Source organism: Aethalodelphis obliquidens, unplaced genomic scaffold (assembly GCF_003676395.1).
Source record: "Aethalodelphis obliquidens isolate GAN/ISIS:26980383/991018 unplaced genomic scaffold, ASM367639v1 scaffold17, whole genome shotgun sequence".
NCBI lineage: Eukaryota > Metazoa > Chordata > Mammalia > Artiodactyla > Delphinidae > Aethalodelphis > Aethalodelphis obliquidens.
The window spans coordinates 26,195,169-26,216,386 of NW_020837961.1; the positions used below are offsets into that span (position 1 = coordinate 26,195,169).

At 45.4% G+C, this 21,218-nt stretch overlaps 1 protein-coding gene and 1 long non-coding RNA gene across 9 annotated transcripts in view; both read left to right on the forward strand.

Moving 5' to 3' along the window:
- LOC113626073 (uncharacterized) overlaps positions 1 to 8,316 on the forward strand; it is a 40,257-nt gene extending 31,941 nt beyond the window's left edge. For 4 of the 7 annotated variants that reach the window (XR_003435014.1, XR_003435018.1, XR_003435016.1 and 1 more), the window contains exons 5-7: positions 643 to 1,447; positions 3,249 to 3,298; positions 7,428 to 8,315. This is a non-coding gene — a long non-coding RNA (uncharacterized LOC113626073). Of the gene's footprint in view, positions 1 to 642; positions 1,720 to 3,248; positions 3,299 to 7,427 lie in introns of all 7 variants that reach the window. The other 3 variants (XR_003435015.1, XR_003435021.1, XR_003435020.1) reach the window with 3 other exon arrangements.
- Positions 8,317 to 11,955: 3,639 nt separating this feature from the next.
- The window catches only part of ARHGAP10 (Rho GTPase activating protein 10), a 325,886-nt gene continuing 316,623 nt past the window's right edge, over positions 11,956 to 21,218 (forward strand). Inside the window, exon 1 of one of the 2 annotated variants that reach the window (XM_027117132.1) lies at positions 11,956 to 12,336. In XM_027117132.1, the coding sequence (XP_026972933.1) occupies positions 12,183 to 12,336 (154 nt within the window). In that variant the 5' untranslated portion in view covers positions 11,956 to 12,182. The remainder of the gene's footprint in view (positions 12,337 to 21,218) is intronic. The other variant, XM_027117131.1, reaches the window with a different exon arrangement.

Genomic DNA, 21,218 nt, shown 5'->3' on the forward strand with positions numbered 1-21,218 from the left:
AAATAGATCGTTGCTTAAACTGATGCTGTAAAACACTGCAGGAAGTACAGGTTAGACTTTGCACATTTGCTCTGAGTTTGTGAATTCCAAGCAGGTCTGCTAATGGGAAGGAGCGGCTCTTCCATGGCTGTGTAGCTCTAGATCACGGCCACCTGGGTCTGTTTCCTAGGGACGACTGCCACTGATATTTTGGTGCATATTCTTCCTGTCTTTTCCTCTCTTCATATACTTTTCTTTTTTTTTTTTCTCGTTACACGGGCCTCTCACTGTTGTGGCCTCTCCTGTCGCGGAGCACAGGCTCCGGACGCGCAGGCTCAGCGGGCATGGCTCACGGGCCCAGATGCTCCGCGGCACGTGGGATCCTCCCGGACCAGGGCACGAACCCATGTCCCCTAAATTGGCAGGCGGACTCTCAACCACTGTGCCACCATATACATTTTTTAATTTGCAAAATTAATCCCATAGTATACTTGCTAGTTTATAATCTTTTTTCATTAACAGTCTTATTAATTAAAAAAAATGGATAACCATGTCAGATAATCCATCATTTGCTATAATGTAATTTATTAAACTACAGTTGACCCTTGATAACGCAGATTTGAACTGTGCAGGTCCACTTATATGCAGAATTTTTTCAAACAGGAAATACTACAGTACAACCTGATCCGCTGTTTGTTGAATCCAAGGATGCAGAACCGTGGCTGTGGAGGAAATAACGGATGTGGAGGAACCACTCCTGAGGAGAGTTGACAATATGTTATACTCAAATCTTCTACTGCGAGGAGGGTCAGCGACCCGAACCCCCTTAGTTATTCAAGGTCAACTCTTCTCTCCTATTGTTATACACTTAGATTATTTCCAATTTTTACCTATTGTAAATATTGTTGTGACTAGCATCCTTGAACTTAAATCTTTGGGCATATCCTAATTATTTACTATAGATAAATTCCTAAAAGTAATATTATTGGGTCAAAAGACAAATATTTTTAAATAGTCACATGTGCTATTACCACCCTAAGATAACCACTGCCAACAATTTGATGCATATCTTTAGTCTTTTAAAAAATGAATATGTATGTGCATGAATATACATTTTTTTGGCGGGGGGAAGTTGTTACTGTGTTATGTATAGGAGGGGATGTACTGAAGAATTGTAAGCAGAGGAATGATATGATCTGTTTTTGTTTGTTTGTTTGTTTTGTCCTGCCACTCAGCTTGCAGGATCTTAGTTTCCCAACCATGGATCGAACCTGGGTCCCGGCAGTGAAGGTGCCAAGTCCTAATCACTGGACCACCAGGGAATTCCTGATTTTCATTTTAGAAGGATCACCCTGGCTGCCCCGTTAAAGATAGACTGCAGTGAACAAGAGCAGAGGCAGAGCCCAGGGCGGAGTCGACAGGTCCGAGCGGCTTGCAGCAGAGGGCAGCATGGAGGGAGTGAATGGAGGTCAGATTCTGGATATCTTTTTTGCAGGAAGTCAGACTGGATGTGCAGTACGAAAGAAAGAAAGCAGTGCAGATTAACTCCAAGTTCTGGAGGCCTGAGCAATTGGAAGGATGACACTGACGTCAAGTGACAGGGGAAAAAGGCTGTAGGTGGAGCAGGCTTGGCGAGAGGGAAGAACAGGAATTTCATTTGGAGAGAGTGTTTGAGGTGTCTAGTAGGTATCCAAGTGGAGAGGTCCAGTGGGCTGCTGAATACGACTTTCGAGTTCTGGGGTGAGTAGCTGTTGGAAATATACACTTGGGAATCATTGGCATATAGATGATATTAAAAGCCAGGAGACTGGGTGAGGTTACCAAGGGAGTGAGTACAGACCAAGAGAAGAGGAACTAGACTAGAGAGGGGGAGTAGGGCAACATGAAAGCACTTACTCTGCACCAGGCACTGTTCTGTGTGCTTTGCATAGATTATAGGGTGACTCGTTTATCTCCAAATAAACTCAGTGAGAGGGGACGATTATTATCCCCATTTTACAGAGAAGGAATCTGAGGCATAGAAAGATTGTCAGTAAAACAATAACTACTTCCTATTATGAACTGATGAAATAAGTTTTAACTCCCTTTTTCAATAATGCAAACTTGTTTTGAAATAAATCATGTGAACTTTTTCTGCACAGACTTTACCCATCATGTCTCAAAAATCTTCGCAATTATACATTTTAGTTATACTTTAAAGAATCAGCATGACTAATCTGTTCAAAGGTGCTTTTCTTTTCAGCTGACAACACATTCTAGGGTGGAATATTGAGGAGAGACCAATAAAAAAAAAGCTTATGTTCAAAAAGGAGAAAAGGAGAGCCATATTTAGTGTTCGATATTTCTTAAGGACATTTTTCTTGCTTGCATGTGTCTCTTCCTCAATAATCATGCATTTTCTAATTATATTTGAAGATGGGAGAGGCAAGTTAATAAAGGGAAATTGTCATCATTCCTACCACCTCACCCTATAACATAATCAGAATATCTCAACGGGACAGTTTCTAAGGCCATAGTAACTCTTAACAGAAATGTACAAAAGACAGGGAAAGACAAAAAGCACTATGGTGGGTTAATCATTACAGAAGGCTTCGAGAAAAAAATCTTTGAAATTGTCCCCTTGGTACCCTGGAGATTCTTACATCTTGGGACAAGGATGCAGATGAATGAGCTCGCAGTGTGCTTTTCCACCTTCTCCTCTTCTCTGGGAAAAGGGTTATTGTGAAAGGGGAGGTGGGTAGGAGAACTTGCAAAATAGCTTTTCAGACAGATCAATTTTAGGAAGAAGAACAAATGGAAATTGGGGATCTGGAAATAAAATTTTCCCTGCCAACAGTGCTTCTTGGAAAATTTCGACATACTTTTGGGGGTTCCTGTAAGTCAAATTGAAGATGATTGTCTTAATTCCAATAGGGAAGAAATAAAGAACGATATCTTAAAAAACCAGAAGCAGCTGCAGAGGCATTCCTCTACTGAGCTCAAAATATGAGCTAATGGATAATGTTTATATTTACCTAAATACCAGAGAGCAGCACATTATTTACGCATGACCCTTAAGTAACAATATCAGGAAAAGCAGATGCAGAATGAGCTTAGAGATGTGAGAAATAGTAGAAAACCAAAAAGGGTCCTTTTAAGGTCATGTTCATAGCAAGAACAAAAACACAAAGACTCTGGGGAAAGATGATGTAATGTTAAAAAGATAACAGAGAAAGCAGAACTAACCAAAGTCTCTTTTTCTCCATTCTTCTCTCAATAATTACCTTCAGATGGAAAGGGGAAATGAGTTATGGTACGACAGAACCTAAATTCAAGAAAGGTAAGAAATAGGAGGAGATATTTTTTAAAGTTAGTTATTTTAATGAGCTTATTTTTATGCCCAGATACATTGTATCCTGAGATATTTAGAGAACTTGTAATTGTAATCATGCAACCATGGTTAACAATCTTAGAAAATAATTTTATGAACAGAAAGTCAACTGCATTCATTAAGTCAAAACTGTCAAACTAACCTTACATCTAGGAACTTACTACTCAACTTACGAACGAAGGTTTATATATTTTTTTTTCATTTAATATTATATTGGAGCAGTTCAACAGTATTCCTCATTAAACATTCTACTGTACTATAATTCTAAATAGCTAAATAATGCTCAATTATATGAATATACCCTAAATTACATAACCAATCCCCCATGGTCCACTGTTTCACATTTTTAGCTTTTAAAAACCATGCTGGGGTTATGATAATTTTACAGAAAATTTTGTAAATTATTTTTTAAATTTTAGGTCGGATACCCAGAAAAGGAATAAATGAATCAAAGGGCTTCATATTTCAAAGGCCTTTTTTAGTACCAAAATTGCCTCCAGAAAGAAGTACGTATTTATATTCTCAATAACAACATATGAATGCCTATTTTTCCAACCCTTATCATTATTGGAAGATTTTGATAGAAAAAAAGTTTTTGGTGATTTTTTAAAGATTTTTTTGATGTGGACCAATTTAAGATCTTTGTTGAATTTGTTACAGTATTGCTTCTGTATCATGTTTTGGTTTTTTGGCCACGAGGCATGTGGGATCTTAGCTCCCCGACCAGGGATTGAACCCTCACCCCCTGCATTGGAAGGTGAAGTCTTAACCACTGGGCCACCAGGGAAGTCCCTGGGGATTTTTTAATTGTGGCAAAATATACATAATATATAAAATTTACCACTTTCACCATTTTTAAGTGTACAGTTCAAGTAGCATTGAGTACATTCACAATGTTGTATAACCATCATAACTATCTATTTCCAGAATTTTGTCATCATACCAAACAGAATCTTTGTACCCATTAAACAAAGAAAAACTTTAAAATAATTTTAAAAAATATTGCCCTTCTTTTGCTATATGTTATTCAATCCCATTAGCGATACTCTTCCCCCTTCCTAAGATCTTGGAATTCTTCTGTGTTAGTCAGAATAGGACAAGCTATACTGTGGTAACAATCAACTCCAAAATCTTGTGGCGTACCCAACAAGGCTTTATTTCTCACTCAAGTTACATAATCTATGCCAGTCAGTGAGTATATCTGCTTCTCAGTCTCTCAGAAGTTCAGGCTAATAGAGGCCCGATCATTTCATTGCTTCGTCTTTTGGAACACGAGGACTTCGTGGTTACTAAGCCAGGGCAAGAAAGTGCAGTAGAGCCTTGTACCAGCAATTAAATGCCTCAGGCTGGAGACAACACATGTCTTGACTTGTTTCTCCAGTGTGTGCCATGGGCTACTAGGTTCCCCTCTCAGAATATAAAAGGGTATGTAACTGTTTTCTCTTCTAGCTCAGCCACATAACCAATTCCAAGTGCCCTACAATTTCCCTGAAGGTCCATTGCCTTCTAGTACCAATCTAGGTATCTACTGCTTCTTGGATTGCAAGGAAAAACAAAAAGATTCTGGCAACTTAAGCCAAAAGGCATTTCATTGGAAGAATGTGGGGTGCTAAAGGAAGCCTGAAGAACCAGCCTGGGAACTAGAAGCTGGGTAGCCTTCCAGGCAGCAGGTCTCTTTTGACACTCTTGGCTGGACAGATGAACTGTTTCTCCTGTCAGTGCTTTACCGGGCGCAGGAGTCAAAGTCCAGTTGGCTGAGGGTAGGTCACGTGCTCAGCCTTTGGCAGCGGCAGGCCTGAGAGGAGGGATTAACAGAAGGAACCTCCAGGGATCTCTGGATTCCCTAGTGTGAGGCAGGCACACGCATTTTACCGAGACTCCATGCTTTGCGGGAAAATGATTACTCAGGTGGAAATCAGTGTGCTCTGGGGAAGTGGGAGTGAAGGTAAAATGCCAGTGTCCACCACTGAGAGCTAAAGCACGATCATATTAATGGCATCAAAGCCCATGAACCCCTGAGTCTGTTGAGTTGATATGTGCTGATTTGTTTTGCTATTTTCAATTATTAGATTGGTTCTTTTTTTTCCCCTCTGTAACGAATAGCCCGAGGCATATACATCTAAAAAAATTAGCTTCTGAGGACAAATTGCCAGGTCTGGAATTATTGCATCAAAAGATATGAGTATTTATACGTGTTCATTTTTTATTTTACTGAAGTGACCGTGGACTCTGAGAATATGTCCCTAGCCATGGCAGATGGGCTTTCTAGTGACAGGATAATTGCCTGGTTGAAGGTCATCCTACGGAAACCTCTCTCTGGGTCATGCCAGGGGCATCTGGGCTACTGGGAAAAACATACTCTTTAGAGCTCTTCTCTTTCCTTCAACATTTGTTTTATCTCCATTGCTATCTGGATAAAATAAACTGCAGCGTCACTGCTTAGGTCAGTCGATCCACATGTTATAGGAAAGAGGGTAGCATTTGCCTGAGGGACCCATAGGCACTGGGCGTGCCTGCTGATATACATCAGCAAATATAAGATGGGGCACCCAGCTCCCTTTTCTCCACGCCAGGTCTCTCCAAAAGCTGAGGGCAGGGGAAGCAGTGATTGCACGAGGACAGGGCACACCACCTGGGGAGGGTACCGCTTGTGTGCCTTGACCTACATTTTAAGCCAGGTTCTTCTAACTCCAAACTTGAAAAGGTAAGAGTCCCAGATTTTTCAGAGGATTTTAACTTAAATGAGAGAGAATTGGAAAATCCCTCCCGCTTCCCTGCCCACACACTCATTCCCAATTCCCCCACCCCAGCTTCACTGGAAACATCCCCTTCTCAGCCAGACCACCAGGGTGGCTAGACCAACGGCAGTGAACTTTGTTTTGTAATTATCCCTGTGTCAGCTTATTCCCCATGGCTGGAGCATATTAGATGGTAAACGCCTTGAGATTAGGGACTGTCTGACCTTAGTACTCCCTGCAGGACTCTCCACAGTAGCTTGCCCACTCCAGGTATGCAATCAGTATTTGCTGACTGAATATCCTTAGGAAAGTAGAGTAGTTCTAGAACTTCCTTGGGGTTCCAAACTCTTCCAAGTTATGATGTCTAGGAGTGTTGGGAAAGGGAGCTCTCCCTAGAAGCAATCAGGGAACCCTGGAGGGGTTCTGAAACCCACGCTTAGTGTTCTTTTTTTTTTTTTCTTTGTTTTTTTAGTTTTGGCCACACAGTGTGGCTTGCAGGATCTTAGTTCCCCAACCAGGGATGGAACCCACGCCCCCTGCATTGGAAGCGTAGAGTCTTAACCACTGGACCATCAGGGAAGTCCCTCACACTTAGTGTTCTTCAGCAAAGAAATGAGTCTTGTGCAGAAGCGGGTGGGATGGGCCCTCACTCCGTCTTCGGGGGCTGTATCTCAGCCTGTGGTGCTCCAGCCACAGAGCCTTTTTCAGTTTCCTGTTCTAGTTCTTTGACAACACTTTCCCTGGGAACACGTCTTCCCTCTCCACGTCACATCCTTTTCACCTCTACCCATTAACTCCTCATCCCACAGATATCAGCTCAATTGTCAGTTCCTCAGCGACGTCTCAGAATAGGCCAAATTCTCATTCAACACCTGTGCGGCTCTTCCCCAGCACTTATCAGGATTTTCAATTAATATTTACATTTGTGTTTGTAATTATCTGATACATGCTTTCTCTCTGACTGGAGACTCTTGCTTCATGAGGGCATGAATTGTGCTTGTTTTGTTTGCTGTTGTCTTCCTGGTTCTAGCACACCGCCGGGCATGTATATAATGGGAGAACAGTTACTGTTAGAGGCACAAGTAACAATTTCTCTACACCACGTGGGTTTACTCTCTGCAATCCTGGGAGACACAGAGTGTATTAGGGTTCTCTAGAGAAACGTCATCAACTAACAGGAGATAATATATATTTATATCTGTATATCAATAGCTATCTAGATATCATCATATTGATATTGATATATATGAGAGAAAGAGAGAGAGATTGAGATTTACTATAGGAATTGGCTCATGCAATAATTATGGAGGTTAAGAAGTCTCACAATCTGTCATTTGCAGGCTGAAGAACCAGGAAAGCATTGGTGTAAATCCCAATCCAAGTCTGAAGCCAGAGAACAAGTAGCACCAATGTCCAAGGGCAGAGGAAGATGGATGTCCCGGCTTAAGAAGAGACAGAGGGAACTTATCCTTCCTCTGCCTTTCCTATTCAGGCCCTCAGTGGATAGGCTGATGCCCACCTGCATTGGTGAGGGTGATCTTTTTCATTCAGTCTACTGATTCAAATGCTAATCTCTTCTGGAAACACCCTCCTAGACACACCCAGAAATAATGTTTACCAGCTCTCTGGGCACCCCTTAGCCCAATCAAATTGACACACAAGAGTAACCATCACACAGAGATTCTGGCTTGACCCTCAGTAGAGCTTATGCAATGTGGTGCTCTCAGAATAGAATTTCTCAAATTGCATTACCCAGATTACTAGTTCATGAACTCTTAATAGGGTTCTGTGAAGGAAAAAATTTCTTTTAAAAATATAGATGTAATGAAAATGTCAAACACGCTTGGACAGCTATTTATTCTGTGATAATTTATCTTTAAGAAAACATACACTCCAAACTGCTACCATTGGGTATGTATGGGGAGGAGGTTTTTCCGCTCTCCCCTCTTTATATGTTTCTGTTATAATGTATCTAAACCTAATTCTAACTGACTCACAGCCTGAAACAGATCCAAAGATAATGTTCAGTGGAATCCATATTTGACTTTACAGGTAGCAACTTTGTGACTCATCAGGGAAAGACAATATTGTATGTAGTGGAACCTACATAAAGGGAAGGTTTCATCTGAGTTAACATCTAGACTGGAACCTGACCAACTTTTTTTTTTTTTTTTTTTTTATGCGGTACACAGGCCTCTCACTGTTGTGGCCTCTCCCATTGTGGAGCACAGGCTCCGGACGCGCAGGCTCAGCGGCCACGGCTCACGGGCCCAGCCGCTCTGCGGGACATGGGATCTTCCCGGACCAGGGCACGACTTGCGTCCCCTGCATCGGCAGGCGGACCCTCAACCACTGCGCCACCAGGGAAGCCCTGACCAACTTTTATTGATTCAAATCCTTAACTCATCCAGGCACTGATGAGTGCCCACCTGACAAACTGACATGCATACTTGAATATCTCCCTGGCATCTTAAGCCTAATGAGTCTGAAACTGAAACTGATCTTGCCCATCCCAGTCACCACCACCACATGGACTCCTTATCCCCTGTTTTCTTTGCAGTCAGTGTTCAGTAGAGTTCATAGCTGTCTACCTAACTTATCATGCCAGGAGCCTGGGGCCATCTTTGACACCTCCTTCCTCATTTCTATATCCAGGTCTTTGTCAAGTCCCAGAATCTCCCTCTAAAATACATTTGGATCTATTACTCTCTGTCTCCACTGTCACTTGGAGGGTGAAGCTGTACCATTTTTTGCCCAGACAACTCCAAAAGCCTTCCCTCTGGATTCCCATTCCCTATGCAGCACCTGGAGAGAAAACACAAACCAGATCACGATACCACCACACTGAAACCTCTTCAAAGGCTCCCGATAGCATTAGGATACAATCCCAAATCCTACTGTTGACAAAAACAATCAATAAACAATCTACAGTAGGAATAGAAAAGAGTTTCATTTGAGCCAAACTGAGGACTATAGCCCAGAAGACAGTCTCTCAGATAACTCTGAGGAACTGCTCCAGAGAAGCATGGTTTTCAGTGCAGTTTTGTCTTGTCAGAACAAAGAACATCACATAAATCATGGATACATTCCTTCAAGTTAAAAAAAAAAAAAAAAAAACCCAAACAAACCAGATCATCGAGAACACAGTGAGGCAGTGAGTTAGTGTGGCCTTGGCCCCTGGGAAGGGAGTCTTATCATCGAATGAGTTCCAGCACTGGTGTCCCAGAAAGGGAGGCATTGAATCTTTATTTTTAACATGGACATTCTTATCTTCTGGTCAATGCAGCCTTTTCTTTAAAAATTAAAGCAGATGTACAATGTATGTTTGATAAGCTACAAACAGGCTATTTTAGCATAAAATTTGAGTTAACTCATGTATAACCCAGTAAGACTTCCCCATACCTCCATACGTGGAAATTTCTTTCATCACTATATATGGCCTGTGAGGCTCCACCAGATCTGACCCCTGCTGACCCTCCACCACCCAGCATTGTCATAGTTTCTCTCACTCACTAGGCTTGAGCCTCCTGACCTCCTCTTTTAGTCTCTGGAATGTACCAGACTCTTTCCCATCCCAGGGGCTTGCACAGGCTGCTTCCCTGCCTGGATTCCTCTGCTCCCCCCCCCCCATTTAATGGTCACGCCCTACTGATTCTTCCGGTCACTGTTTAATGACACCTTCAATGAGGGCTTCTTTTTTTTAAATATTTATTTATTTATTATTTTTGGCTGTGTTGGGTCTTCGTTTCTGTGCAAGGGCTTCCTCTAGTTGCGGCAAGCGGGGGCCACTCTTCATCGCGGTGCGCGGGCCTCTCACTGTCGCGGCCTCTCTTGTTGCAGAGCACAGGCTCCAGACGCACAGGCTCAGTAGTTGTGGCTCACGGGCCCAGTTGCTCCGCGGCATGTGGGATCTTCCCAGACCAGACTCGAACCCGGGTCCCTTGCATTGGCAGGCAGATTCTCAACCACTGCGCCACCAGGGAAGCCCTAATGAGGCCTTCTTAACCCCACTCCCAATTTATATTCGGACACTTCATACTGAATATTATATGTGGTGTTTTGTGGCTGGCTTCTTTCACTTAGCATAATGTTTTTAAGGTTCATCACGTTGTAGCATGCATCAGTACTTCATTCCTTTTTATTGTAGATGAATTATTCTGTTGTATGGATACACACATTTTGTTTATCCACTCATCAGCTGGTGGACATTTGGGTTGAGCCCACTTTTTGGCTATTACGAACAATGCTACCAAGAACAAGCATTTGTGTGGACATATGTTTTCATTTCTCTTGGGTATATGCCTAGGGAGTGGAGTTGGCGGCTCATATGCTAATTTCATGTTTAACACTTTGGGGAAGTGACAGCGGCCCTTCTTTATGAGGAAAGGTCTAGGATTTTGCCCAGAGGGTCGCATGCCTGTCAGTGTTTGGTTGTTTTGCAAGGCCCTCACTGTTTACACCCTTCCTGTTCCTGAGTGTCTTTCCCCCTTTTATTTGCTTCTTTTATTTTCTGCTCTGTAGACTCCAGCCCCCCAGCTGATTGTAGCCGGAACCAGGCTTTTCAACGGGTAAAAGTTATTTGTAAAACATTTTGAACTCTCTGGAGGATGGCCATTAAAGTAATAATGTTTATCTGTGGGCTAGCCACTCACAGCGCTGTTTTGTAATGAAAATCTTATTGAGTAGGAGGCTTATTTAACTTGTTTCTGAGGGTTACAGCCCTACAACCTGCCATCCAGAGCCTCAATTACCCTACTCCGAGTTTGAACGTTTTAAAGAATCACTTTGAAGTCGCTTGGTGACATTATTAGTGAACCTATATATGTAAACATATGTTGTGAGCCTGTAAAAATGTATGTAGAGTTCCTGGTGTGTGCCTGGCACATAATAATTGCTTAATAAACTGTTAGCTGCTAATTACTAAAAGTTACTCTAATGAACAATCGGGTTCTTTGAGGTAAGGCTTTCAATCATTTAAAATGCCTTAACATTTTGGGGACACATTTGAGTTGTTTCAGGACACATGGAATAGTACCCTTGTTCCATCTGCCCTGACAAATTCTCCTTTGATCCCCGCCTTTGATCCCCGCCTGGCGAAAACCAGAGAACCCTGGCATTCGTTGTCAGGTGGTTATACTTAGCATAATAAAGATCGACTCTACCTACCCAGGCAAATTTAATTTGCTGAATACAACAGAACCCTTCCGTGGTTTAGATACCTTCTCCCCTCCCCCCAAGTCGTTCAGTGTGGATACACAGAAGAGTATGCTGCCCGGCCCATAAGAAAATGCACCCTACCCTTAAAAAGCTTTCAATCTAAAGCGGAGATTTACACGCATTTTACTTTAGATGGGGATCGAGAGTGGGGAAGAAAGAGCCATGAATGCGAGTCCATTCACAGCTCAGGGTCCGTCCCGGTTCCATGAGATAGTTGTCCATCGTTTCCCCTAGCAAGCCAGACCTGAGTTAAGTCGCCCGGCTGCGGGGATTTACAGATGCTCTGAAGACGCCCCTTCCTGGGCCCGGTCAAGTTCCCCGCTTCGGGGAGCCGACAGTGAGTCACCCCGAAGAAGGGCGCTAAGAAAAGGGGAGGCGCCCGCGCCCGGAGGAGAGCCGCGGGGCGAAATTCTAGATCGAGGAAGCCTCGGAAGGAAGAGGAGGGGCCACTTCGCGTGGGAAGAGAAGAGGCGTCTGGGGGGAGGAAGGGAGGGAAGGGAGAGAAGGAAGGAGGAAGGCGGAGGAAAGAGAAGGGCGCGAGCGGCTAGCGCGGGAGGGGGCTGGGCGGGAGGCGCCGGGGCGGGGCGGGCTCGCGCCTCCGGGAGGGCGTGCGGCGCGGGGGCCGGGCGGGGCGGGGCCGCGGCGCCCGAGTTTAGGCGGGGGCTGCCGGGATCGGAGCTCCGCCGGGATCTGAGCGCCGCATTCTCGCTCGCCTCGGCGGCGCTGCTCAGCGCGGCCGGGCTCACCTCCGCAGGGCATGTCTGCGCTGCTCTCGCCGCGCGCCTGGGACTGCTAGCTTCTCCGGCGCTTCCTGCGCGCGGGGCCCCGCACCTGGTACCGAAGCCCGGCTCGCGCTGTGCTCGCGGACCGCCGCCGTCATGGGGCTGCAGCCCCTGGAGTTCAGCGACTGCTACCTCGATAGCCCGTGGTTCCGGGAGAGGATCCGCGCCCACGAAGCGGAGCTGGAGAGGACCAACAAGTTCATCAAAGAGCTCATCAAGGACGGCAAGAACCTCATCGCGGCGACCAAAAGTAAGTGGGGGCGCGGGCGGGCTGCGGCGTGGCGAGGCCGGGAGGAGCCTCTCCCGGAGGGAGACAGACCGTCCGGTGCCCGGGGCCGGCAGCCGGAGGATCTGGAGATTGATCCGGGACCCGGAGGCCCCGGGGTCGTTCCTCCGCGGCTCCCCGAGCAGCCAGGGGCGAGTCCCCTTTCCCGTCCCTGCCCTGCGCGGCGGCCGGAGCCGGGAGCCGTGCGTGCGAGCGCGCCGCCCGCCAGCCCCGCTGCTCCGACCCGGCTCCTTGTGTTCCCCGCTGGACCCCCCCGGGGCAGGTTCTTTTACCCCCTAGAGCTTATCAGTGTCTCTCCCGAAACAGACACATAAGTTTCACGGGTCTTGTCAAGTTCTTTTGAGAGATCACGAGACTGGGAATTCTTTGAAAACCTGCTGGGTGTTGAATTGTTCAGAAGGCCCTTAAGCCGTACGCTTTCCGTGTCATTTTCGGATCGCCTGCGACAGTCTCGTCCCGGGTCCCTTACTGTGCTCAACCCGAAAGTCCACCTGGCGTTGTGCTGCCTTCCGCACATTCCTTCCCTCCTCCTGCGCCGAGGACGGTTCAAAGATTGGGGCTTGTGAGGCTGTGCAGACAGCCTGCCCTCCGGCCCGAGCGAGCACTGCCTGCAAAGAGGGAATTTCACCCCGGTTAAGCTTAATGCTTTCCTCCCCTCTCTTCCTCCATCTTTTAACTCGGAAGTGGCCACACAGGAGAACACAATTAATTAGTTGATTATCTGAAGAGTCTTTCTAGGAGGGAGGGGGCCTGAAATTCGTGTTGAAACACTGAGTTGGCTGGAAATGGGGAGACATTAGCTTGAGTGAGGAGCTGCGCAGCCTGACCACACCTGTAACCCATAGCCGGTTCTGAGGAAGCCTTTGAGTGCTCCCTTTTCCCAATTAAAAAGACCTACCCGTATAGCAGACTGGGAAAAATGCCCCGTGTCATCCCTCCCCCGCTTTTGCATTAAGGAAGATGAAAACATACTGAGCAGACTGTCTCAGGTACCCAGCCCAGTGCCTATTTGTTGAATGAATGAGTTGAAAGAAATACGTCTTCATGGGTAGAATTCAGTGAGCCAGCTCTGTAATTTTGGAAGCACGTCCCACGACTTCTCTGGATGTTGACCGTGGTTTCTTTTGCCTCTGTGACCTCTTTGGTGTTGCAAAACGAGGACTGGGAATCACTTTGTTTGGGACATGTGATTGGTGGGCATATTTGGTTGGTGGCTCTCCAGTGCCTTGGCATTGGGTATGTGTGTTGGGATGGAGGTGGGGAGGGGCTGTAAATATGTAGGAGTGGAGAAAGGAGGAGGAGAGAAGGGTATGCGGTGCCTGTGTGTGTGTGTGTGCGCGCGCGCGAACGTGCATGCACATGCGTGTGGGTATGTGTGTGTAGTGAACATCTCCCTCTGTAGGGAGATGTTCCCCTCTGTAGGGAGTGTCCCTTCTCTCTTACTGGCTGTAGCAGCTCCCTCTGGGACATGGGGCATGAGGAGGGAGGCTTTGGTGTGGAGAGAGGTAGATGGCAAAGCCAGTTTGGCCACTGGTAGAAAGCTATTTATGTGACTGCATATTCGCTCTTCTGCCAACAGGACACATGCCCGGTGTTCCAGCAGCAGCTAGTGCATCTGGGGGGCCAGCTGTCAGCCTTCCCCTCCAGAATGTAGACTTTCTTGAGTTTACGAATTGGCTCCTTACTCCTTTTGATTCTTGTCCTTTACCATAGGAAACATAATTTATGCTCAAAGAAAATACCTTTTCTCTTTGTGTGTAATTACCTTAAATTCTTTTCCAGAGGAGGATAGAGATACAGCTTTAGCTCACACGCTTGTGGCAAGTTAGGGGGACCTGGCCTTTGCCCAGCTTGCCCCGTACGTAAAGTTGACGTCCAGCTCCTATCAAGACTAAGAGCCCTGGACGTAAGTCAGGACACCTGGGTGTAATTAGCCTTCACTGTTAGAGCCTGGCTACAGGACAATTGGGCAGGTCATTTTTGTGTTCAGTTTTTCTTGTCCTACTTCTCAGAGGCATCAGTAAGATTCTGCAGTGTTTGGAAATGGCGTGATTAGGTCATTTGAAATTGCAGTCTAGGTCAGTCGTTGGCCTAACCAGTTGAGCTTTTCTATAACATCTGAGAAAAGCTCAAGAGCTCGAGGCAGGACCTGAGACCAAGGGGGAGCTACAGAAAGGAACAATCAGCTAGGTCAGACTGATTATATTTTCAGATGTTTTGCGCTTTGTTTTGCAAAAACGGCGTTTTGCGCATTTTCAGAATTGCGTGGTTAAGTGATTTCTGCTTTTAATTGCCCTGTAAGATGCCTCCTCCATGCGCTAAATACATGTTGGATTTATATAACTTTGATGTCTTGATGCTTTAGTTTTTTTTTAAATTTCTTAGTCGTTGGGGAATGCGTAATCTCTGAAAATTATGAAAACATCCCTGCTACATTTCTAAATACACAACTGACGACCATATTGTTACTTCCGTGTAGAATGTCTTGATGCTTTGACTAATCCGCAGATATTTAAAGAAGTTGGAGGTGACTTCTGTGGGACCTGAAAGTTTATTGCTGAGTTCAATTATGTAGCGATCAGCAAATATTTAGCATCTACAGTTTGTTAAATATTGGGCTTGAGACACAAAGAGGAAAGAAGTTAGAGGCCCTTGTCCTTGAGGTTATTGTCCTATAGTTGAATTCAGTTCAATCTAGGAACATGTTTGAACTGCTGCATGCATTGTGCTAAGTTCTTGAAGAAGTGAAGGATACACAGACACACGTATTAAAAGATTCAGAAGATTCAGTGGCAAGGTTTCTAACTTTGACAGAAACAAGAGTATGTTGTAGGTTAGAGTGGAAGTTTGGGGACTCATTGGTGTTTTAAGGAAGGGATAGAACCTTGTAGAACCCTGTCAGATTGGAAACAGCTGAGAAGAAACCAGCGGGCCCCCCGCCCTCCCGCCACCGTGTCTGAAGAGGATGAGAAGACCAGTTTGGCTGGAATGGTGATGATTTCATTTGGGGGAGTAGAATGAGATTCATGGAAAGGTCAGTTTCAGATTGTGGAAGCCATAAAAGTGGGCTTGGAATGTGGGCTTTATCCTGTGGAGAATCACTGACATAATGGGAAAGAGATGGTTTAGAGGCTGTGTATGGTATCTGTCTGTGTGTCAGGTGATTTTTGGAGATAGCAGTGGGGCTGGGGAGGGGCTGCGGAGCGCAGAGTCTGGGACCACTGATTTATGTGGTGGATTTGGAGATCATTCACTCAGTTCAGTGGAGTCTTTGTTTAAATGGTTTTATTAGCCCTTTTTCTTTTTTCACTCCTTTCCTAGAATAATCAGTGTCTTCTTTCAATACAGTTTAAACTTTTGTGAGCCTTTCATAGGATGTCTATGTAGTTGCAGATGCTTATGATTCGTAGAAATGCATAGTCTGTTTACCAGAAACAGCAATAAGCTATATATACTTTTCTCATACATTTTACAATTAGGTGTTCTTTTTCTTTTTTAATTTATTTAATTTATTTTAATTTTTGGCTGCGTTGAGTCTTCGTTGCTGCACGTGGGCTTTCTCTAGTTGCAGAGAGTGGGGGCTACTCTTCATTGCAGTGCTTGGGCTTCATTGCGGTGGCTTCTTTTGTTGCAGAGCACGGGCTCTAGGCGCATGAGCTTCAGTAGTTGTGGCCCGTGGGCTCTAGAGCTGGCGGCTCAGTAGTTGTGGCTTAGTTGCTCTGCGGCATGTGGGATCTTCCTGGACCAGGGCTCGAACCCGTGTCCCCTGCATTGGCAGGCAGATTCTTAACCATTGCGCCACCAGGGAAGTCCCAATTAGGCATTCTTGAAAGAATATGTTCTGTTCTAGAGAAGGAGAAGGATGTTAGTGGTGGCCAGGACCAGAACTTGAGTCTTTCAAGTCTTGGTACTTCTTTAGGCCTTGATGTTTAATGATTTTTGCCTTGTTTTTCTCAGGACAACATAAAAGTTCCCTTTTGCTGTCTTTGTATTTATTGTTCCAGAAACATGGTTCACGTGGTAATTCCTTTTGGAAAAATTTCCCAGGTTGCTCTTGCATGGAAACATAGGGAGATTCGGAAGACTTAAAAGAATTTCACTTTGTAAACTTCAGCCTTGGTCTCCTTATCTGTGAAATGGAACTGTTGCATATAGCCTTGAGGATTGAACCACATGTGCCAAAGTGTTTTTATTTTTATTTTTTTTGTGGTACGCGGGCCTCTCACTGTTGTGGCCTCTCCTGTTGCGGAGCACAGGCTCCAGACGCACAGGCTCAGCGGCCATGGCTCACGGGCCCAGCCGCTCCGCGGCATGTGGGATCTTCCAAGACCGTGTCACGAACCTGTGTCCCCTGCATCGGCAGGCGGACTCTCAACCACTGCGCCACCAGGGAAGCCCCCAAAATGTTTTTAAAACACCAGTGTGAAGCGGTTGTGTAGGCTTTATTGTTTGCCCAGCTAATATTTTTTTCTGACAATCCAAATTTTGTTCAGGTGTCTACACTCTTTCCCAAGTGACTCATGGAAAGGTGATTAGGTATAATTCTGATTAGTCTGACTCAGTCGTTCTCAGTCCTGAGCATGGCTGACCGTTAGAATCACCTGGGGAGCTGTAAAAACCACGCAGTTGGGATTGAGAAACACTGAACTCTAACAACTCAGCAGGGTAAACCTATTTTCTGGGCTGGTAATTGGATAAATGAGGATGTATCTCAGTTCTGACCAGTGAGACATGATAGGAAGTCTGCTGGAGACTTTGGGAAAGGTTTTCTTTTGTGTGAGAGGAGACTTGTAAAAAGGGTTCTAGACTCTTCTGTGATGTCTGGTTGTGTTGCCTGGAGCTGCTCCTGCCATCTTGGGACGGTGAGTGGAGCTCAAGGTAAGGACCATTGGAGCAGAGAGGTAACTGAATCTGGGTTTTCGATGTGGTCATGGAAGCCACAGATGGTTCTGTGCCTGAAGCCTACCTCTGCATAGCTTGTTAAATGACATAAGCCAGTTTGAGTTGGGTTTTCTGCTACTTTACACCCTAATTTTGTGGGGTTTTTTTGACTGCACCACGTGGCTTGTGGGGTCTTAGTTCCCCCACCAGGGTTTGAACCCGGGTCCTCGGCAGTGAAAGCGCAGAGTCCTAACCACTGGACTTCCAGGGAATTTCCAACATCCTAATTTTGATGGAGAGATATAATTGTAAATTTTGGGCTGATGCTTCGGTTAAGTGGAAGTTAGAGAGGCATGGAAGTGAAATGATATTTAAATTACAAATATAATTTTACCCCAGATGGACAAGAAGACTCATCTATATTCTTTGCCCCAAAGAAATTACTGTGGACCCCCTACATTTCAGGGCATCACTTGGGGGTAAGTCTTCAACTCTCACTTGGGGTCTTACTAATGGGCTGGTCTCTCAAGCTAATGTGGATTTGCTGTGAAAAGATTTTCTGTCTGGCTGGAACTGGGCTGTGGACCCAGAAGGGCTCTGAAAGCTTTCATTGCTTTACTCTCTGCAGGTGGTCCGTGTCTCCATTTAGAGTAGTTCCAATTGAGGGCCCTCCACCAGCCGACCCTGTCTGTATGGAACGTTTGCTTGGGTCTGTGAGTCATCTGCTGTTGTGAGTTTTCCTGCCACATTGCCTTTTCCCTGCCCTCCCATCTACCGGGGTTCCTTTGACCACCTCCTCTTCACTCTGTTTTTGAGGCGGGGGGACCAGAAGCATTGTGGACTTCTGGAAGAGGGAGAAGGCCCAGGAGGAGGGCATTTTTGTGTTTTAACGTTTAACGTGGCTGATGAGACAGTGTAGTAGAGAAGATTAAGAGCGTGCTAAGGCGCTGCCTTTCATTCACGCTGGAAACCTCAGTCACGTTGCTTAGCTTTTCTGTATCTGTGTTGTCCAACAGAAAATGGAGATAATGATACTGTCTGCCCTGTAGGGTTGCCAGTTGGGTTGAATGAGTTCATACGTGTAAAGCATTTCAAATACGCCCTCAAACGTGAGCAGTCATGATGTTCTAAATTGCAGGTATATGTTTTAATATGCAGGCCCTTTTCTTGCCTGAAAGAGGGTTGCTCTGGCCCAGCGGCTAGCGTCTAACTTTTTAGCGCTCATTACCCCTAAGAATGTATTTGTCCAAATCATCGTGACCAGTGACCAAGAAGAAAGACAAAGTGGTCAAAGTCTGGTAAGGCTTCGAAAGTTTAAATGTAGCTCAGTATGCTGGAAAATCTGGCAGGTAAGTGGATGAATCAAAGCTAAGTGGTATCTTGGGAAAATACGTCCCAGGATTTGTTTCTGAGTCACAAAGATCTGAAGATGATGTGGAAGGTGTCACTAAGAATGTTGGAAATCTAGCCCATCCGTCTGCAGCTGAGACTTGAACAGGCCTCTCATTCAGGGGATTGCTAAGAAAGCCAAAGAAGGCGGGGAGAGCTCTGACCAAGGAACTGGGATGACATCGTCAGAGGCTGGAACCTGCAGATACTTAAAATTGCAGTGATGCCTTTAGAAGGTATTCACTTTAGTGTTTAACTTGCAGGAGACCCTAACAACCTACTGGACAGTGCTTGTATTTGCTGTGGGAAATGTACCAGGAGAAACACAAGGCAGCCAGAGACCGCCCAAAAGAGTTGTTACGTAATCCTCCTATTTTCTGCAAAACGATACTCAGAGTCTCCTGGACAGATTCCCAAAGAAGCTGTTTTGAATTCTGACTCCAATAGCTATTTATCACCTTATGATTTTGTGTTTTTTGGGGAGGCAAGAATTATGAAGGAGGTAAAAATATTGGGTAGTCAGCTAGGTTACCGTAAGTCATGCTTAAGGTGATTGCTAACTGTATGTGGCAGTGAATAGGTCAAGTGTTTACATCTGACCATAGTAACATCTGGTGTCTCTTCTCACTTTTTAAAAGTTTGACGTTAGAAACGTAGCTATGAACACATTGCTTTATGGGATTCAGTATGGTCTTGCATTGCCTTTGATTCTACATCTTGTTTAGAGAAAACTCATTTAGTCAGGTTGGCTTTCCTTCAGGATTTGTAGGAGAGTGGTTAGAAATTTGTAGATAATAATTCTGATTAAGGGTGTCTTGGATGTTTTACTAGGTTACTTTTTAAAAAAATATTTTATTTCCTTCGTGGCACAGATCAGTATTTTATTTTAAAATTTTATTTGTTTTGGCTGCATTGGGTCTTCGTTGCTGCACGGGAGCTTTCTTTAGTTGCAGCGAGCGGGGGCTACTCTTTGTTGTGGTGCACGGGCTTCTCACTGCGGTGGCTTCTCTTGTTGTGGGTTCTAGGTGTGCGGGCTTCAATAGTTGTGGTGCGCAGGCTAAGTAGTTGTGGCACGTGGGCTCAGTAGTTGTGGCTCGCAGGCTCTAGAGTGCAGGCTCAGTAGTTGTGGTGCATGGGCTTAGTTGCTCTGCGGCATGTGGGATCTTCCTGGACCAGGGATCAAACCAATGTCCCCTGCACTGGCAGGCGGATTCTTAACCACTGCGCCACCAGGGAAGTCCCTACTAGGTTACTTTTTTTTTTTTTTTTTTTTTTTTGCGGTACACGGGCCTCTCACTGTTGTGGCCTCTCCTGTTGCGGAGCACAGGCTCCGGACGCGCAGGCTCAGCGGCCATGGCTCACGGGCCCAGCCACTCCGCAGCATGTGGGATCTTCCCAGACCGGGGCACGAACCCTGCATCGGCAGGCGGACTCTCAACCACTGCGCCACCAGGGAAGCCCTAGGTTACTTTTAATGGAATTACATTTCAGAGACAAATAGGCAATCACAAACTACAATCGAAAAATGTTATTTAAAATGTATATGTTAATGATTTTAATAATAGCTAACTTTTATTTATTTTTATTTTAAATAAATTATTTATTTACTTTTGGCTGTGTTGGTTCTTCGTTGCTGTGCTCAGGCTTTCTCTAGTTGTGGAGAGTGGGGGCTACTCTTCGTTGCGGTGGGCGGGCTTCTCATTGTGGTGGCTTCTCTTATTGCGGAGCACGGGCTCTAGGCGCGTGGGCTCAGTAGTTGTGGCTCACGGGCTTAGTTGCTCTGTGGCATGTGGGATCTTCCCGGACCAGGGCTCGAACCTGTGTCCCCTGCATTGGCAGGTGGATTCTTAACCACTGCGCCACCAAGAAAGTCCCAGCTAACTTTTATTAAGCATTTACAGTTTGCTTTACTTCGTGGTAAATTCTATTATTTAACGTGAAGACTTCCTTATTGAGGTATGTTGTCATTTACCCCATGTTACAGATTTGGAAACTGAATTTAGAGAGGTTAGCAGCTTGTTCCAGTCACACAGTTTGTCAGTGGTGGAGCTGGAACGAAAACCCACAAATCTGACTGCAAAACCCTTAACCACAACAGTAAGCTGTCCCTGTAAAGAGATGTAAGTGCGTTCTTCTGTTAGGGGATGTTATTACGATAAATCCTGGTTATCTGGCAAGTGTGTACATTTCACAGTCTGGATGGGAGACTATTCTTGTTAGCTAAGCCCAAGGACCATGATTTAAAATTTAAGGCCACCTGGGATGGTTACTGTAAATAAAACTGATTATTAATTTGTGCAGTAAGTGTAGATATTCAGAGATTGGATTGATTTAGGATGAATTACTAGATGCAGACGTCCACTCAAAAAAGTATGATTTCCTGGGCTTCCCTGGTGGCGCAGTGGTTGAGCGTCTGCCTGCCAATGCAGGGGACGCGGGTTCGTGCCCTGGTCTGGGAGGATCCCACATGCCGTGCAGCAACTAGGCCCGTGAGCCACCACTACTGAGCCTGCGCGTCTGGAGCCTGTGCTCCGCAACAAGAGAGGCCACGACAGTGAGAGGCCTGTGCACCGCGA